This window comes from Artemia sp. Qi Xiang Cuo, unplaced genomic scaffold (genome assembly GCF_049724085.1).
Source record: "Artemia sp. Qi Xiang Cuo unplaced genomic scaffold, ASM4972408v1 HiC_scaffold_22, whole genome shotgun sequence".
Lineage (NCBI taxonomy): Eukaryota > Metazoa > Arthropoda > Branchiopoda > Anostraca > Artemiidae > Artemia > Artemia sp. Qi Xiang Cuo.
In genome coordinates, this window is record NW_028297431.1 from 4,120,460 (window position 1) to 4,138,618 (window position 18,159).

Here is an 18,159-nt window from a genome sequence, read left to right on the forward strand (position 1 = left end):
GTAATAATTAGTAATAACACTTAGGATTAATCATAGCTAAAAAACTAAGGAAAGGATTGCTGTTGGTGAAAACCAATTAATTTAAAAGCGTTTAGACGTTAGAGGTCTAAATGTTTAAAAGGTTTTAACCTTTTAAACGTTTCTTTAAATGTTTAAAGTTTTAAAAGCGTTTAACACAAATTTAAAATTTAGATTTTCTAATTTACATTTTAGATTAAATTTAGATTAAATTAGATTTAGATTAAATGACTAAATTAAAGAAAAACAAATTTAAAAGCATAACGTTATAAGGCATTCTTAACGTTATAAGGCATTCTAAACGTTTAAATTTGTTTTTCTTTAATTTAGTCATTTAATTTAATATTATTCAATTTAATTTTTAATGTTTTTCTTTAATTTAGTCATTTATGAATAAATTAAGCATATTTAATAAATAATGGACCGCTTTTAATTTTAAACATATATGGCTCAAAGCTAAACATATATGTCGTTAATAATAAAAAAAAAAAAGCGAAATTAAAATCGCCTCAAACCCCAAAAAAATAAAGTATGTTTCTCTAAAAACTCGAACTGATGTTTAGTTCGTAAACTATTTAAAAAAAAACATCAGTTCGTTTAATTTTTAAAATTAAAATTAAAATTAACATCTAAAATTTACCTGAAAACAAATTGCTGAAAACACGAACTGATGAAAAACTCCTCATTTAGTTTAATCATTAGCTTAACTCCTCATTAGCTTAATCACCTCATTTTTACACTATATACTTATAGTAATAACACTTATAGTAACACTTATAGTAATAATTATAATAACACTTATAGTAATAATTAGTAATAACACTTAGGATTAATCATAGCTAAAAAAAACTAAGGAAAGGATTGCTGTTGGTGAAAACCAATTAATTTAAAAGCGTTTAGACGTTACAGGTCTAAACGTTTAAAACGTTTTGTTTTAAACGTTTGTTTAAACGTTTAAAGTTTTAAAAGAGTTTAAAACAAATTTAAAATTTATATTTTCTAATTTAGATTTTAGATTAAATTTAGATTAAATTAGATTTAGATTAAATGACTAAATTAAAGAAAAACAAATTTAAAAGCATAACGTTATAAGGCATTCTTAACGTTATAAGGCATTCTAAACGTTTAAATTTGTTTTTCTTTAATTTAGTCATTTATGACTAAATTAAGCATATTTAATAAATAATGGACCGCTTTTAATTTTAAACATATATGGCTCTTAAATTAGAGAAACAAGACTTTAAACTTTAGACTTATATTATATTTAAACTTTAGACTTATAAACATTAGACATATATGTTTCGCTTTGAGCCATATATGTTTAAAATTAAAAGCGGTCCATTATTTATTAAATATGCTTAATTTAGTCTTAAATGACTAAATTGAAGAAAAACATTAAAAATTAAATTGAATAATATTAAATTAAATGACTAAATTAAAGAAAAACAAATTTAAACGTTTAGAATGCCTTATAAAGAAACAAGACTTTAAGAGAAACTTAGAGAAACATACTTTAGTTTTTTGGGGTTTGAGGCGATGTTAATTTCGCTTTTGATTTTTTTTTTGATTATTTTTTTGATTTTTTTTTTTGATGATTTTTGAAAATAGTTTAGTATAATAAGGTAGAACATATGACTAGGAAAGATTCCCAAAAAACTATAGTTTTAAAATTTTATATGTTAGACCTCTAACGTTTAACGTTTAGATGTTAGACGTTAGCTAATAACTAAAGTATGTTTCTCTAAAAACACGAACTGATGTTTAGTTCGTAAACTATTTAAAAAAAAAACGTCAGTTCGTTTAATTTTTAAAATTAAAATTAACATCTAAAATTTACCTGAAAACAAATTGCTGAAAACACGAACTGATGAAAAACTCCTCATTTAGTTCAATCATTAGCTTAACTCCTCATTAGCTTAATCACCTCATTTTTACACTATATACTTATAGTAATAACACTTATAGTAACACTTATAGTAATAATTATAATAACACTTATAGTAATAATTAGTAATAACACTTAGGATTAATCATAGCTAAAAAAAACTAAGGAAAGGATTGCTGTTGGTGAAAACCAATTAATTTAAAAGCGTTTAGACGTTAGAGGTCTAAATGTTTAAAAGGTTTTGTTTTAAACGTTTCTTTAAATGTTTAAAGTTTTAAAAGCGTTTAACACAAATTTAAAATTTAGATTTTCTAATTTACATTTTAGATTAAATTTAGATTAAATTAGATTTAGATTAAATGACTAAATTAAAGAAAAACAAATTTAAAAGCATAACGTTATAAGGCATTCTTAACGTTATAAGGCATTCTAAACGTTTAAATTTGTTTTTCTTTAATTTAGTCATTTAATTTAATATTATTCAATTTAATTTTTAATGTTTTTCTTCAATTTAGTCATTTAAGACTAAATTAAGCATATTTAATAAATAATGGACCGCTTTTAATTTTAAACATATATGGCTAAAAGCTAAACATATATGTCGTTAATAATAAAAAAAAAAATCAAAATCGAAATGAAAATCGCCTCAAACCCCAAAAAAATAAAGTATGTTTCTCTAAAAAATCGAACTGATGTTTAGTTCGTAAACAATTTAAAAAAAAACATCAGTTCGTTTAATTTTTAAAATTAAAATTAAAATTAACATATAAAATTTACCTGAAAACAAATTGCTGAAAACACGAACTGATGAAAAACTCCTCATTTAGTTTAATCATTAGCTTAACTCCTCATTAGCTTAATCACCTCATTTTTACACTATATACTTATAGTAATAACACTTATAGTAACACTTATAGTAATAATTATAATAACACTTATAGTAGTAATTAGTAATAACACTTAGGATTAATCATAGCTAAAAAAACTAAGGAAAGGATTGCTGTTGGTGAAAACCAATTAATTTAAAACCAATTAATTTAAAAGCGTTTAGACGTTACAGGTCTAAACGTTTAAAACGTTTTGTTTTAAACGTTTGTTTAAACGTTTAAAGTTTTAAAAGCGTTTAAAACAAATTTAAAATTTAGATTTTCTAATTTAGATTTTAGATTAAATTTAGATTAAATTAGATTTAGATTAAATGACTAAATTAAAGAAAAACAAATTTAAAAGCATAACGTTATAAGGCATTCTTAACGTTATAAGGCATTCTTAACGTTATAAGGCATTCTAAACGTTTAAATTTGTTTTTCTTTAATTTAGTCATTTATGACTAAATTAAGCATATTTAATAAATAATGGACCGCTTTTAATTTTAAACATATATGGCTCTTAAATTAGAGAAACAAAGAGAAACAAGACTTTAAACTTTAGACTTATATTATATTTAAACTTTAGACTTAAAAACTTTAGACATATATGTTTCGCTTTGAGCCATATATGTTTAAAATTAAAAGCGGTCCATTATTTATTAAATATGCTTAATTTAGTCTTAAATGACTAAATTGAAAAAAAACATTAAAAATTAAATTGAATAATATTAAATTAAATGACTAAATTAAAGAAAAACAAATTTAAACGTTTAGAATGCCTTATAAAGAAACAAGACTTTAAGAGAAACTTAGAGAAACATACTTTAGTTTTTTGGGGTTTGAGGCGATGTTAATTTCGCTTTTGATTTTTTTTTTTGATGATTTTTGAAAATAGTTTAGTATAATAAGGTAGAACATATGACGAGGAAAGATTCCCAAAAAACTATATTTTTAAAATTTTATATGTTAGACCTCTAACTTTTAACGTTTAGATGTTAGACGTTAGCTAATAACTAAAGTATTTTACTATAAAAACACGAACTGATGTTTAGTTCGTAAACTATTTAAAAAAAAAACGTCAGTTCGTTTAATTTTAAAATTAAAATTAACATCTAAAATTTACCTGAAAACAAATTGCTGAAAACACGAACTTATGAAAAACTCCTCATTTAGTTTAATCATTAGCTTAACTCCTCATTAGCTTAATCACCTCATTTTTACACTATATACTTATAGTAATAACACTTATAGTAACACTTATAGTAATAATTATAATAATATAATTATAATTATAATAATGTTCAAGCGAGTGAGAAATAAGGTGAACAGTATGAGAAGGCAAGCAAAGAAGAAGTATTTTGAAGAAAAGTTTTCTGATACTAAGGGAGATACCAAAGCCACATGGCAGGTTATTAGTGAGTTTTTGGGAAATCGGAAAAGTAGTCAGTCGCCTTGCATTGATATAAATGGAAGCTATGTGAGTGATAAGAATGTAGTCGCGAATTATTTTGGCCAGTTTTATTCTCAGGTTGGCTTGTCTGCTCAAGAGAGTATAAGGTGGGACAGGGGAAATTTTATTAGCGAGGAATTCGTGGACTCTCGTGGAGACACTGTTCAATTCCAGTTTGAAAAGTGCACAAGTGATGAAGTGATGGAAATAGTGACAAATATAAAACCGAATTCTGCTCGAATAAATGGCGTGAATCTGAGAACTTTTAAAGCTGTGTTAATGTATATACTACCATGTATTCTACATATTATTAATTTATCTATGGAAACGGGGACCTTTCCAAAAGCGTTGAAGCAAGCTAAAGTTATCCCGCTTTACAGAGGGGGTGCCAGGTCAGACACCGGTAACTGGAGACCAATATCGATACTGCCTTTATTGTCAAAAATTTTGGAAAAAGTGATTCATCGCCGTCTATATGACCATCTCACGAAACATAGCCTACTCAGTGATACCCAATTCGGGTTTCGAAAAGGTCATTCCACTAGTCATGCTGCCATTCATCTTGTTGATTTTGTAAATAATTGTTTAGTAAAAGGTGAAATCCCCCTAACAGTATTTTTTTGATTTTAAGGAAGCATTTGACACGGTCGATTTTAAAATTTTATTGCAAAGATTATAATGCTTAGGTGTTAAAGGAGTGAGTTTGAAGTGGTTTGAAAGTTAGTTGTGTCGGAGGTCTATTAAAGTGATGATTCATGATACTATTTCTTCCCCTTATCAAGTGTCGTGTGATGTGCCACAGGGATCGGTCCTTGGTCCACTTCTGTATCTGGTTTATGTGGATACCATGAGGTTTTATCTTCCAGATTGTTGGTTAACGTCATTCACTGATGACACTGCAGTTACGTTTTCTAGTCGTTGTCTGGGTAGTCTTATGTTGAAAGTGAATTATGTTCTGAGAAGTTTACATGTTTTTACTAGTTTAAGTTGGTTATCAGGTAATGTTACAAAGACTAATTTTATTGTATATTCTAGAGTAGGCAAGCCCAGTGATATTGATGGTATAATTCTGTTTAATATTATGCCTGTAGTTCAACTTCAAGAAATCCGGTACTTAGGTTTTTACATTGATTGTAATTTGTCGTGGAAACGCCACAGTGATGTTGTTGCCACAAAGGTTGCACGTGGCCTTGGAGCGATTCATCGTTTTAAAAATTTTTTACCTCAGAGAGTTTTATTGCTTTTATACCATGCTTTGATCAACACATATGCTTCGTATGGCTGTATGTTATGGGCAAGTAATTTTTATGTGAATTTTAAACGTGTTCAGACTTTTCAAAATAGAGCGATGCATCTTATTCGTGGTTATGTTGAAGGTATAAATAAAACTTCAGCTTGCTTCAACAAGTTGCAAGTGTTGAATGTAGGACAGCTACGAGACTACCAAATAGGAATTTTCGCTTATCAATGCTGGAATGATGTTAGTCCAGAGGTTTTTCGTGGTTATTTCAATGACAATAGGTCTTTGCACCATTATGAAAATCGTCATGCTAGTGATTTCATTGTTCCGAACAGAAGTGGAACCAGGGCCGGCTTCCATACTAGATTTTCAGGACCTAGTGCTTGGGACTCTATTCCGGAGAGCATTCGGGTGGCTGAGCACCTGGGGTTATTTAAAAATAAATTGAAAAAATATTTGTTAGGTCAAGGTTCATATTTTTTTTTTTTTTTTTTTTTTTTTTTATAATTTTTTTTTTTTTTTTTTTATTTTATTTATATTTATTATTATTATTATTAAATGAATTGATGAGAGATTGATTGATTTTTTGTTGTTGTTTTGTAGTGTTTGTATGTAATTTGTGTGGGTTGTTTTTTAGTGTATGTACCCGCCCAGTCGCAAGTGCTGTTTGGTATCTTTCTTGGGGCGGGTATTGGCATATTTGTTAAATGTATTTTTATGTTAAATAAAATGAATTGAATTGAATTGAAAAAAAAAAACTTATAGTAATAATTAGTAATAACACTTAGGATTAATCATAGCTAAAAATGTTTTTAACATTGATAGCCAGGATTGCTGTTGGTGAAAATAAACGGCAGAAAAACTTCATAAATGACTAAATTAAAGAAAAACAAATTGCTGAAAACACGAAATGATGAAAAACTCCTCATTTAGCTTAATCATTAGCTTAATCACCTCATTTTTACACTATATACTTATAGTAATAACACTTATAGTAATAATTATAATAATACTTATAGTAATAATTAGTAATAACACTTAGGATTAATCATAGCTAAAAATGTTTTTAACATTGATAGCCAGGATTGCTGTTGGTGAAAATAAACGGCAGAAAAACTTCATAAATGACTAAATTAAAGAAAAACAAATTGCTGAAAACACGAACTGATGAAAAACTCCGTTTCGAACTGATGAAAAACTCCGTTCTTCAAATATGAGGAGTTAATTAAATGGTAAGAATGAGGAGTTAATTAAAAATGAGGTGATTAAGCTAATGAGGAGTTAAGCTAATGATTAAGCTAAATGAGGAGTTTTTCATCAGTTCGTGTTTTCAGCAATTTGTTTTCAGGTAAATTTTAGATGTTAATTTTAATTTTAAAAATTAAACGAACTGATGTTTTTTTTTAATAGTTTACGAACTAAACATCAGTTCGTGTTTTTAGAGAAACATACTTTAGTTTTTTGGGGTTTGAGGCGATGTTAATTTCGATTATGATTTTTTTTTTATTATTACCGACATATATGTTTCGCTTTGATTTTTTGATCGACCTTCATAAATGACTATTATTTTTATATTTTATATATTCTATGAACAGTCAACCCAACCTCATTTAGCTCATTTAGCTAATAACCAAGGTAGATGGGTAATAATAACCAAGGTAGATGAATAATAATCCAAGGTAGATGAATTTTATTCATCTACCTTGGATTAACCATTAATTGGGTTAAGCTAATGATTATCCTCATTTCTGACGGGTAGCAATTTTTTTTTTAACTTTATACAAATTGCTGAAAACACGAACTGATGAAAAACTCCTCATTTATTCTTATTCGGCTTACCCAAGGAGGGTAAGCCGATATATCATTTACACGATGTTATGACCTAATTTGAAGAACGGAGTTTTTCATCAGTTCGTAACGGAGTTTTTCATCAGTTCGTGTTTCTTAGTTTTCTTAGAGATACCTAGATACCTAGGTATCTCTATCTTTCAAATTTTAGATGTTTAATAAAATTTTAGATGTTAGACCTCTAACGTTTAACGTTTAGATGTTAGACGTTAATGACTAAATTAAAGAAAAACAAATTTAAAAACATAACGTTAAGGCATTCTAAACGTTTAAATTTGTTTTTCTTTAATTTAGTCATTTAATTTAATATTTTTCAATTTAATTTTTATGTTTTTCTTTAATTTAGTCATTTATGACTAAATTAAGCATATTTAATAAATAATGGACCGCTTTTAATTTTAAACATATATGGCTCTTTAAATTAAGGATCGCTAAAGAGGAGTTAGGCTAATGATTAAGCTAAATGAGGAGTTTTTCATCAGTTCGTGTTTTCAGCAATTTGTTTTCAGGTAAATTTTAGATGTTAATTTTAATTTTAATTTTAAAAATTAAACGAACTGATGTTTTTTTTAAATAGTTTACGAACTAAACATCAGTTCGTGTTTTTAGAGAAACATACTTTAGTTTTTTGGGGTTTGAGGCGATGTTAATTTCGCTTTTGATTTTTTTTTTTATTATTAACGACATATAGATCGATAGATATATAGATTGTGTATTTCAAAAAGCCCAAGAGCCATATACACACAAAAAATATGAAAATAGAAAAATTACAACAGAGCAAATTACAAACACACATTAACATGAATACATACCGAAAAATACCTTCTGGTAAAATAAAAAAAAAAAAAACATTAATTCCATATAATTAATAATAATTAATTGTAAAAACATTTCCTTCTTTTTAATCCCTTCTCTATGTACGCACCAATACGAAATATTGTGGTTGGATTACTACTTTGTAAGATATTTGGAAGCACCAAAACTATCCTATGTAAGTAATTTTCCCTTAAATCAGAGAGCACCGGGCACTTTCGGAGAAAATGGTCCAAATCTTCGTCCTGATCCCTACAAAGAGGACACACATACCGACCATCAGGATGTACTATCCCCCTGTCGAACACCATTTGTCTACTCTGGATTGGAAGGCAATTCGCCCTAAGCTGAATCCATCGACATGAAATCATAGCCGATAAATTAAATTTAAAATTAATTTCCTCTCCAAAACTAGGTTTAACCTGATTATAATGATTCAATGTAGCAGAACTTAAAACCAGCCCTTGCCAATACTGAATTTCTTGACCCTCTAAGATAAATCTTACCTGGCTTACTAAATTTGTTGGTAGATCAGGGGAACCAAGACCGTCATTCCATAAGTAAGCCATTCCCACACTTTCTAATAATGACCTAATTTGGGATGGCCACGACCTTTTCGAATCATAGCTCAACATCTGATAATAAGCAGCACTTACTAGTCTGTCTTCATTGCACCTAATGATATTCAACCAAAATCTAAGCATCAAAATAGACCTACGTAGTTTTAACGAAAACAGGCCCATATCACCTTTCAGAACCTGTGAGTGAGTTGTCTGACGTAATCCAAACAGTCGTTTATAATACTGGAGCTGGAGGGACTCCAACTTGTGTGCCGCTTCTCCGCCCCAAATCTCCGCTCCATATTCTAATACTGGTAAAATTTTTGTATTAAATATTCTTTTGTGAATTTTTAGGTTTTTAATTCCCATTATCGTTGGATTTCTAAAAATTGCAGACATGGCCACTTTACCTCTTTTAATTAATTCATCAACATGACTCTTTAAACTTCCATTTTCCGATAAAACAAATCCTAAATATTTTATTCTTTTACTTATTTAAGTTCCTCATTATTAAATTTAAATTTATAATTATCTTCGCCACTTGTTTTCCTTTTTTTAAAAATAACAACTTCACTCTTTTCAACATTCAGCCTTAGTTTTTTTTTATCTGCAAATAATCATCTATCAAACAGTTCGTGGTAACGAACTGTAAGTAAGGAGCGACCCGGCTCAATGGTAACCGAAACTCTAGAAAACGGGTTTTTGATACCAATAGATATATCAAAAGAATCAGATTTCAATGCTGATTTCAAATATATAACTTTCATCAAGTTTAGAGCTACCCATCAAAAGTGCCTGAGAAAATTTGGCTGATTTTCAAAAAAAGGGGGAAAGACCCCTTAAAAGTTATAGAACCTTAATGAAAATCACACCATCATATTCAGCGTATCAGAGAACCCTACTGTAGAGGTTTCAAGCTCCTATCTACAAAAATGTGGATTTTTGCATTTTTTGCCAGAAGAAAGATCACGGATGCGTGTTTATTTGTTTGTTTGTTTGCTTGTTTTTTTTTCCCCAGGGGTGATCGTATCGATCCAGTGGTCCTAGAATATAGTGGGAGGGCTCATTAGAACGGAAATTAAAAGTTCTAGTTACCTTTTTAAGTGACCAAAAAAATGGAGGGCAACTAGGCCCCCTCCCCAGCTCTTTTTTTACCAAAGAAACCCGATCAACATTTTGAGATAGCCGTTTTGTTCAGCATGGTCGAAAATATGATAAATATGTCTTTTAGTATGACTTAATCCCCCGAAGTACCCAGAGGGAGGGCTAAAAGATATGAACTTTACCCAATGTTAACATATAGTATTGGTTATTCGGAAGTATACAGAAGTTTTCAGGAGGTTTTTTTTCTGCTAGTGGGAGGGATGGGTGGGTCGGGGGTTATGTTGGAGGATCTGTTCATGAAGGAAGTTTTCATGGGGGAAGGGAAATCGCCATGAAGGGGAGGCCGGACTTGCCAGCAGTATTTAGTGGTTATTGGGAAGTATACCCCCATGTTCCGGAAGGATTGGGTCTGGAGGGGGGGCTAGAGGAGGGAGTTACTCTGGAGAATATGTCCGTGGAGGATGTTTCTTTGGGGTAAGGGACATTTCTCTGACGGGGGCGCCGGATTTCCAAGCATTATTTAAAAAACGATCAGAAATTAAATATAAAAAAAACCAAGTTTTTTCAACTGAAATGTAAGAAGGAATATTAGAACTTAAAACGAACAGAAATTATAACGTATGTGAGGGGGTTCTTCTCCAAGTCAATACCTCGCTCTTTACGATACATTTTTTTTTAGTGATTTCAAAAGAGCTATCTATTCTAATTAAACGGCCTTTGTGATTCTGGGTTTTTTGAATTAATTTTTTTTTTAACTTTTAACGTAAAGAGAGTGGTATTGACTTAGGGGAGAACCCCATCATATACGTAATAACATATAAGTAATAAAAAAAACAATAAAAAAGCAAGCGATACGGCTCAATAGTAATCTAAACTTTTAAAAACGGAATTTTCCCCTACAAGAGAAAGAATTTTAATGAAAATCACACCGTCAGATTCAGCGTATCAGAAAACCCTATTACATAGGTTAAAGCTCATATCTGCAAAAATCTGCAACTTTGTATTTTTTGCCAGAAGAAAAATATACGAATATAAAAGTTAGTTACGTGAGTCAATTTGTAAAGACATCCATTTATAAAAATAAAATTAAAATTTTTATTAAAATAAAAGCTGCATTAACTAAAAAAATATCAGAAATTAAATAAAAAAAAACCAGTTTTTTAAACTGAAAGTAAGGAGTGACATTAAAACTTAACACTAACCTAATTTTGTCCGTATATTAAAGCGGCGGCCCCTTCCTCAACACATCGCTGTTGACGCTAAAGTTTGACTCTGTCTAAAAACTGAATTTTTTTAAAAACTAAAGAACTTTAGCATAAAGAGCGAAGCGTTGAGGAGGGGACAGCCCCTTTCATATACGGAATAATTTCTGTTCGTTTTAAGTTTTAATGCCGCTCCTTACTTTCAGTTTAATAAACTTGTTTTTTTTTATTTAATAAGACTCAAAAGCGTCTGCAGATCTTGCGGTGTGCTAGCCACAAAGGCAATATCATCTGCAAATAGTAGTAGTGATAGTTTATGGGTCCCTAGACTAACATTCGGAGCCCATCTATTCTCTAGATAATCAACAACATCATTTATAAAAATATTAAACAATTTAGGAGAAAGAGTGCTGCCTTGTTTTACACCCAGCTTAATATTAAAAAACCTAGAAAACCTGTTACCAACTAACACGATTCCACTCACACAAATATACATACTCACTATGAACCTCACAAACAAATGAGGGAGGCCAATTCTAACCAGGGCATCCTTTAATAGCTCTCTGTCGACACTGTCGAACGCCTTGTGGAGGTCCAGAAATCCCACATAAAGACAAGTTTTTCCCTTTCCGTATTTATCAATGAATGCCTTTAAAATAAATATTGTATCTACCGTCCCGTACCCTGTTCTGAAACCTCCTTGTTGTTCATGTATTATATTATTTTTATATAACTATTTAGAAAGCCTTGTATCAAGTATTTTCTCCATTATCTTACTTAAAGCAGGGACTAGCGATATTAAACTATAATTCATGTGCAACTTAGGGTTTTCTCTCTTAAAAATTGTCATAAGCAATTATCTTTGACCCTCATTTGGCCATTGTCCTTGAGTCTGTACCTTATTAAACATAAAAACAATTATCTGCATAAAAATTGAAAGAAAATTCTTAAATAACGTTATTGGTACACCATCAACCCCCGCAGCCGAACCTCCTTTTAAATTCTTGAATACAAACTTGACCTCATCATTACTCACTTCCCTTACTAAATCATAATCATGTTCCTTCATGGGATAAACAACCATCTCTGTGGTATGTGTTACCTCTTGTAATTCTGCGCAATCACCTTCCATGCTTTCTAGGTAATCAGGCCATGAGTTGGCGTCTGGAGCCACCTGTGTCTTTCCTTTTCATTTCCAATATCATTCCTTATATAACCCCAAAATTTCTTAAAATCTTTATTTCTAAAATAATTTGCAATATCCAGTTTCTTCTTAATCTCAAACTCTTTTTTTTCCTTTTAATTAACCTTTTGTAATCTCTTCTTTTATTTTTACCCCTTTTGTATAACTTTGGATTGAAATTCCCCCTCCCCCTGTCTTCCATCAGCTGGAAATGCACTTTTATAATGATATTTCCAGTAATGCAATGATTAATTTCAGAACAAATCCGAAATAATAATCAGTAGTAGGGACTTACGTAAATGGGGGGCCTCGTCCCCCTCCCTCACGATAAAAAACTCTGCCCACTTGCCAAATCAGCAAGGGACGGATCTAGATCAGTATCTTGGGGGACAATGTGACAAAGGTGCGAAATTGACATATTTATTTTTAAAAAGGGGGAAAAACAGAAAAAAGCAAGGAATAAGGGTTCCAGAAAAAAATTTCGGGAGGCCGGGATCCCCCTGGATCCACCACTGAAATCACCAGCTATGGCTTTCTGGTGTCTTCATGTCCGTGTACCCTTTGCTGCTCACTGTAAATTCGAAAGGCCATATTTTTTATTGGATTTCATGTTTTTGGTAAAAAAAAACAAACACAAAAACACACTTCTAAAGGCAGTTTTGCCGTCTTCAGAGAGCTCTGAACTGAAATAATATCCCCTTCGAAAACCAAAGCTATTTGAATACCCAATATTGCAATAACAGTAATACAAGCTCAATAATATATTTCAGATCCAATACCAAAAAAAATCAATAAACCGCGCACCCAAAGCTATGTTTGTGAATTATGTGCCACCAAACTTGAGAAAATACTTGAGAATAAATTAAATAAAATATATATAAAAATTTTTTATGAATTAGGGTGGCCGGCATCAAAATGCAGTACATTTTCTTCATAACAAGTAAAATTAGATAAATCAAATATGAAAAGATGACTAAATTACATCCACAGAACCACACAAAATTTCCACCACCAAATTTTACATCCACCAAATTTCCACGTATATGTTTTATTCTTTTAGAATCTTCTTCTAACTCAATTTTTGTCTTTGTGTTGTCAAGATTTCTCGTCCTTAGATGACAAACACATATCTTGAAGTTGTAAAATGGGGGATAAAACCCCCTTCTACTAGCTCTTTTCTATTGCATAGACAACTGTGTGTTTAGCCATTATTTTGCGTTCATACTATTTCATGTAGTTTATCAGGGGCGTATCTAGAGAAAAATCTTGGGGGGAGGGGGTGGCAATGTGACAAGGGTGCCAATGAGAAAAATATTTTGGGGAAGGGGAGCAATATAAGGTGCCTGATAAAGGTGCCAGTAATTGACCAAATTGACAAATTTATTCTAGAAAAAGAGTGAAAAAAAGAAAAAAACAGGGAAAGAGGGCGCCAGAAAAAATCTTGGGGGGGGGGGCTCCCTGTATCTGTTGGTGTAATTTATATTATTATTTATCATATAAACCAAACGCATTTACATTGGGTGTGTATTTAGATTTTAGATTTAGATAGATTTATTTTCCATATACCAGTAAAATAATTACATAACAATCTACAAATCCCCACAAAGGCTCCATGGCCTGTAGGAGGGGGATTATGAAAAGATCAAATAAACATTAAACATTTAAACACTTAAGATTTAAACAATATAAACATAACATTAATACTTAAACATATAAACATAAGCATTTGAACTTTTAACATTTAAAGCATTTGCTTAATAAAACGAGAAAAAATAAATAAATGAATAAAAGAATTAAATGAAAAAAAACTATTGGCAGCAGGCAAAAGTAAAAAAAATTAATCACATGAAAACAAATATTTTTTTACTAGTCTTTTGAAGGTGCCAAACGAGTGGCATGTTCCTCTTTAAAAGCTAACGATTCTAATATTATCCATTTAATTTGCCATTTTTGGTGTTTTCTTTCAAAGTTCTCCCCCCACCCCCAAACAAACAAATTCATGTATACATGTCTATTATATATTTTTTATATATTTGATTTTAGTCTAGTCTTGATGGAATATTAACCGAACTCAATTTTTGTCTTTAGGTTGATAAGCTGTTCTTTTTTATTTTTGGTTGCCTCGAAAGTAGGAATTTGGTGTTAAAACCTCCCCCATATTAGTCGGTAATATGTATACTGATAGGAATCTATAGACTATATTTTAGCCTATTATGTATATCAGGCAGGGGGGGGGGGGTGTTTATTCACTCTTGTGCTCCCCTCCGAAAGCTCGTGATACTTAACGATTTTTTCGAGGATTTCCTATATTTTCCATTTAGTTCCAACTTTTTAAATCAATTAATTTATTAAACCAATAAATTCACAACAAAAACACTTTAACGTAGACTCTCCTGTAAGACTTTATGACCAGGAAAAAAAGGGGAGAAGCAAAAATGAAACAAATACATTAAAGAAAGAAACATTTTTAACGTAATACATTTTTGCTGCCTTTCTTGGAAAGGCAGTGTGGTCTCCGGAATTATCCATCTCTTTACTAGGTTGCAGCTACCACTGCAACAATAATATAAAATTTCAAGATTTATTCTCGGTCAAAGCATTTCAACATAGACTCTATGACAACAAGGCTCTATGACCAGGAAAAAAAACAGGGGAGAAACAAAAATGAAACAAATACATTAAAAATAAAGAAAAAATGACATTAATTTTAAAGTCTCCGAATTCCAAAATCTGATTAAAACAAAATACATAAATTCCTTCCCTGTGAAAAAAGTAAAAACATGTTCTAATGACAAACCATACATTACTAGCCAATTGAAAAACCTAATTAGAATTAAATTGAATCTACTAAAGAGTGGTAAAACACCCGAAGCGAACTCACTGCGTAAACATATAAAAAAAGAAATACGTAAATCTGCTTCTTCATATTACAAATACAAAGTCCAGGATTTATTTTCTACAAAGCCAAAACAATGGTATAATAGAATAAAGAAAATTTGTGGGAAAACACATAATAATATAGACTTCCATTTCCAAGAAGACCCTTCAGTTACAGCCAATGATCTGAACAGGTTTCTTTCTTCCATAGTTCAGAACCTCCCTCCCCTTTCTTTTGACACTTTTTATGATTTGTGCTCTCTTAATTTTCCCGTTATTTCGCCCTCAGATGTGGAGGCAAAAATTAAGAACATTAAAAAGTGTAGTACATGTCCATTAGACATTCCGATTGTACTAATTAAAGCCTTTGCCGACAATCTCTCAGAGCCTTTTTCCTTACTTTTTAATGAAATTACCTCTGCTGGTAAATTTCCAAATTGTTGGATATTAAGTTTTATTACTCCCGTAAAAAAGAAAGATAATAATCAAGATTTTAATGGTGTCCGTCCCATTACTCTTACTCCAGTTTTTTCGAAGTTATATGAAAGCTTTTTAGCTGAGTGGTTGAAAGTAAAAATAATCCCAAATGTTGACCAAAGACAATTCAGAAACCTACGCTCTACATCTATTACCCACTATCTTGTTCACATTATGGACACAATATGCAACACACTCGAAAAACCCAATACCTGGCTCAATGTTATCACTGTTGACTTGCAAAAAGCTTTTGATTTAATCAACCACAATATACTATTAGAAAAGCTATCTAATGACTTTCAAGTTGACATTTACTTTATTGGAATAATTGCGTCCTTCCTCTCTAACAGAACGCAAGTCGTGAAATACCTGAATGTATATTCTGATCCCCTTCCAATTTATAATGGTGTGCCCCAAGGAACCGTCTTAGGTCCAATTTTGTTTCTTACAATGATAAACAACCTTGGTGTTTATTTCCCGGATAGATGGAAATTCGTTGATGATCTAACTGTCTTAGAGACATGTTCCAAAAATTCCAAAAGCAACCCAATGTACATCTTGGAATCCATATCAGCCGAAGCTCTTACTGATGATATGAAAGTGAACCCTTTCAAGTCAACTGTCCTTACTATTAATTTTCTTTAAACTCCTCCTTCTTTCTCCTGTCCAATCCCCCCTGAAATGTCCGTTACCACTATGAAATTACTAGGCGTTACCATCTCTAGCGACTTAAAATGGGATTGTCATATTAATGACATCTTGAAACGTGCCAATGCCACATTTTCCCTCCTTAAACTCCTTAAAAAATTTAAATACCCTAAATCGTACTGTTTAAGGATTTTCCTGTCATTTGTACGCCCAACCCTTGAGTAAGCTTGTCCTGTTTGGCATCCTGGCATTTCCATTGAATTGTCGAACAGAATAGAAGCAGTACAAAAAAGGTGCCTAAGAATTATCTTCAATGAGGCAAAGTACCTTATATTTCGCTTCTTAGGAGAGCTAACCTTGTCACCCTTAAGGAAAGGAGACCAAAAATTACCTTGCATTTTGCTAACAATGCCCTTCATAACCCTCGAACAACTCCCCTTTCCCCGGTCAATATTCACCCCTTTGACCCCGCCTCCCGCGTTCAGTGTCAACAAAATCCCCCTTCTCACCCCAATGAGAGTTTGCACTGAAAGATATAGAAGAACTTTTATCCCTTACATAGTTGACATTTTCAACCACTGAATCTCCGCTGCCTCCCCCCCCTCACTCACTCTTTACCAGATAGTTATTAATTTGTGTGTGTGTGTATGTGTATGTGTGTGTGTGTGGGGCTCTCTGTGGGGGTGTGGCGGGCTGGCTGTGTCTCTGTGTGTGTGTGTGTGTGTGTGTGTGTGTGTGTCAGAGTGTCTGTGAGAGTCTGTGTGTGTGAGCCTGGGGGTGTGTGTGTGCGTGACTGAGAGAGTGACGGAGGGTGTGGGTGCGGGTCGGGGGGGGTGTGTGTGTGTATGTATGTGTGTGTGTGTGCTGTGTGTGTCTCTGTCTGTGTGTGTCTGTGTCTGTGTGTGTGTCTCTGTGTCTGTGTGTGTCTGTGTGTCTGTGTGTCTGTGCCGTTAACAATGTTTCTTTTAGAATTTTCCCATCTATTTAAATCATTCTCCGATAAAAATTGGATTTGAACTAAACACGTCCCCTTTTTTATTGTAATTGTATTATTTTCGAGGTTATTAGTTACCCAAATTAAACCTTCTCCTTTGTCGTAAGATATAATCTGTTCTTCGCATAACAGATTTTCAGGAATTTCATTTGTCGGGGTCGCAAATCCTATTTCAGATTTGCTATCCACTGGTTAAATCATCTGTGATATTTGAATTCTTTGCTTCGTTTTGGGAGGGACTTTTGTTTTCCGTATTGCGAATCCATAATTTTTTCTTTATTTTCATTGTCTATTAAATTTAGACTGGCGCTATCCGCCAATAACATTGGCTGTGCCTGAACCGCATTGGGGTTCACTTCTTTGTTCCATAATTCCACTATTTTCTTGATTTCGTTTGACCTGTACAGTTGCATATCTCCTATTTTTATTTTTGCAGATTCAATACACTTATTATTTTAATTTACTTCATCTCTGCAATGTCTCTCAGAATATTTGAACAAATTTCTGATTATGCCATGTCCTCCTTGCGAGACATGAGGTTCAAAAGATTGCGACATTATACAGCCAGAGATTTTGTTTACTGTTACGTTGTCTTTTTAACCTCTGTTACGATTTCTTAAGGTAGAAAGTCCTTCCCCTACCTTAGCCGGGTGGACAAGCTTTTCGTTTGCCACGTCTAATAGTACTCTATTCGACCTTAAAAAATTTGCGCCGATAATGGCTTCGTACGGAATGTTATCGCATATTATAGACTTTGTCGGAAAGATTGTATTATCCCTTTTTACGTTTAAGCGAATTGAACCTTTTGCATCCAATTTACGCCCTGTCAAGCTAGTTGAATCGGGATTGTTAAAATTTCTTTGTTGCCTAATATGCGGAGGCAACATCTTAAATACGCATGAGTTTATGATTTTCGCGGCAGCACCAGAGTCAATTATAGCCTTAAAGTAAATATTTGCCACACAAAAATCATTAAATATAGGTAACTTAT

At 31.7% G+C, this 18,159-nt stretch overlaps 1 protein-coding gene across 1 annotated transcript in view; it reads left to right on the forward strand.

The window, feature by feature from the left end:
• The first annotated feature begins 4,069 nt into the window (after positions 1-4,069).
• The window catches only part of LOC148939074 (neurogenic locus notch homolog protein 2-like), a 56,898-nt gene continuing 42,808 nt past the window's right edge, over positions 4,070-18,159 (forward strand). Inside the window, exon 1 of the mRNA XM_089107365.1 lies at positions 4,070-4,471. Within this exon, the coding sequence (XP_088963491.1) occupies positions 4,070-4,471 (402 nt within the window). The remainder of the gene's footprint in view (positions 4,472-18,159) is intronic.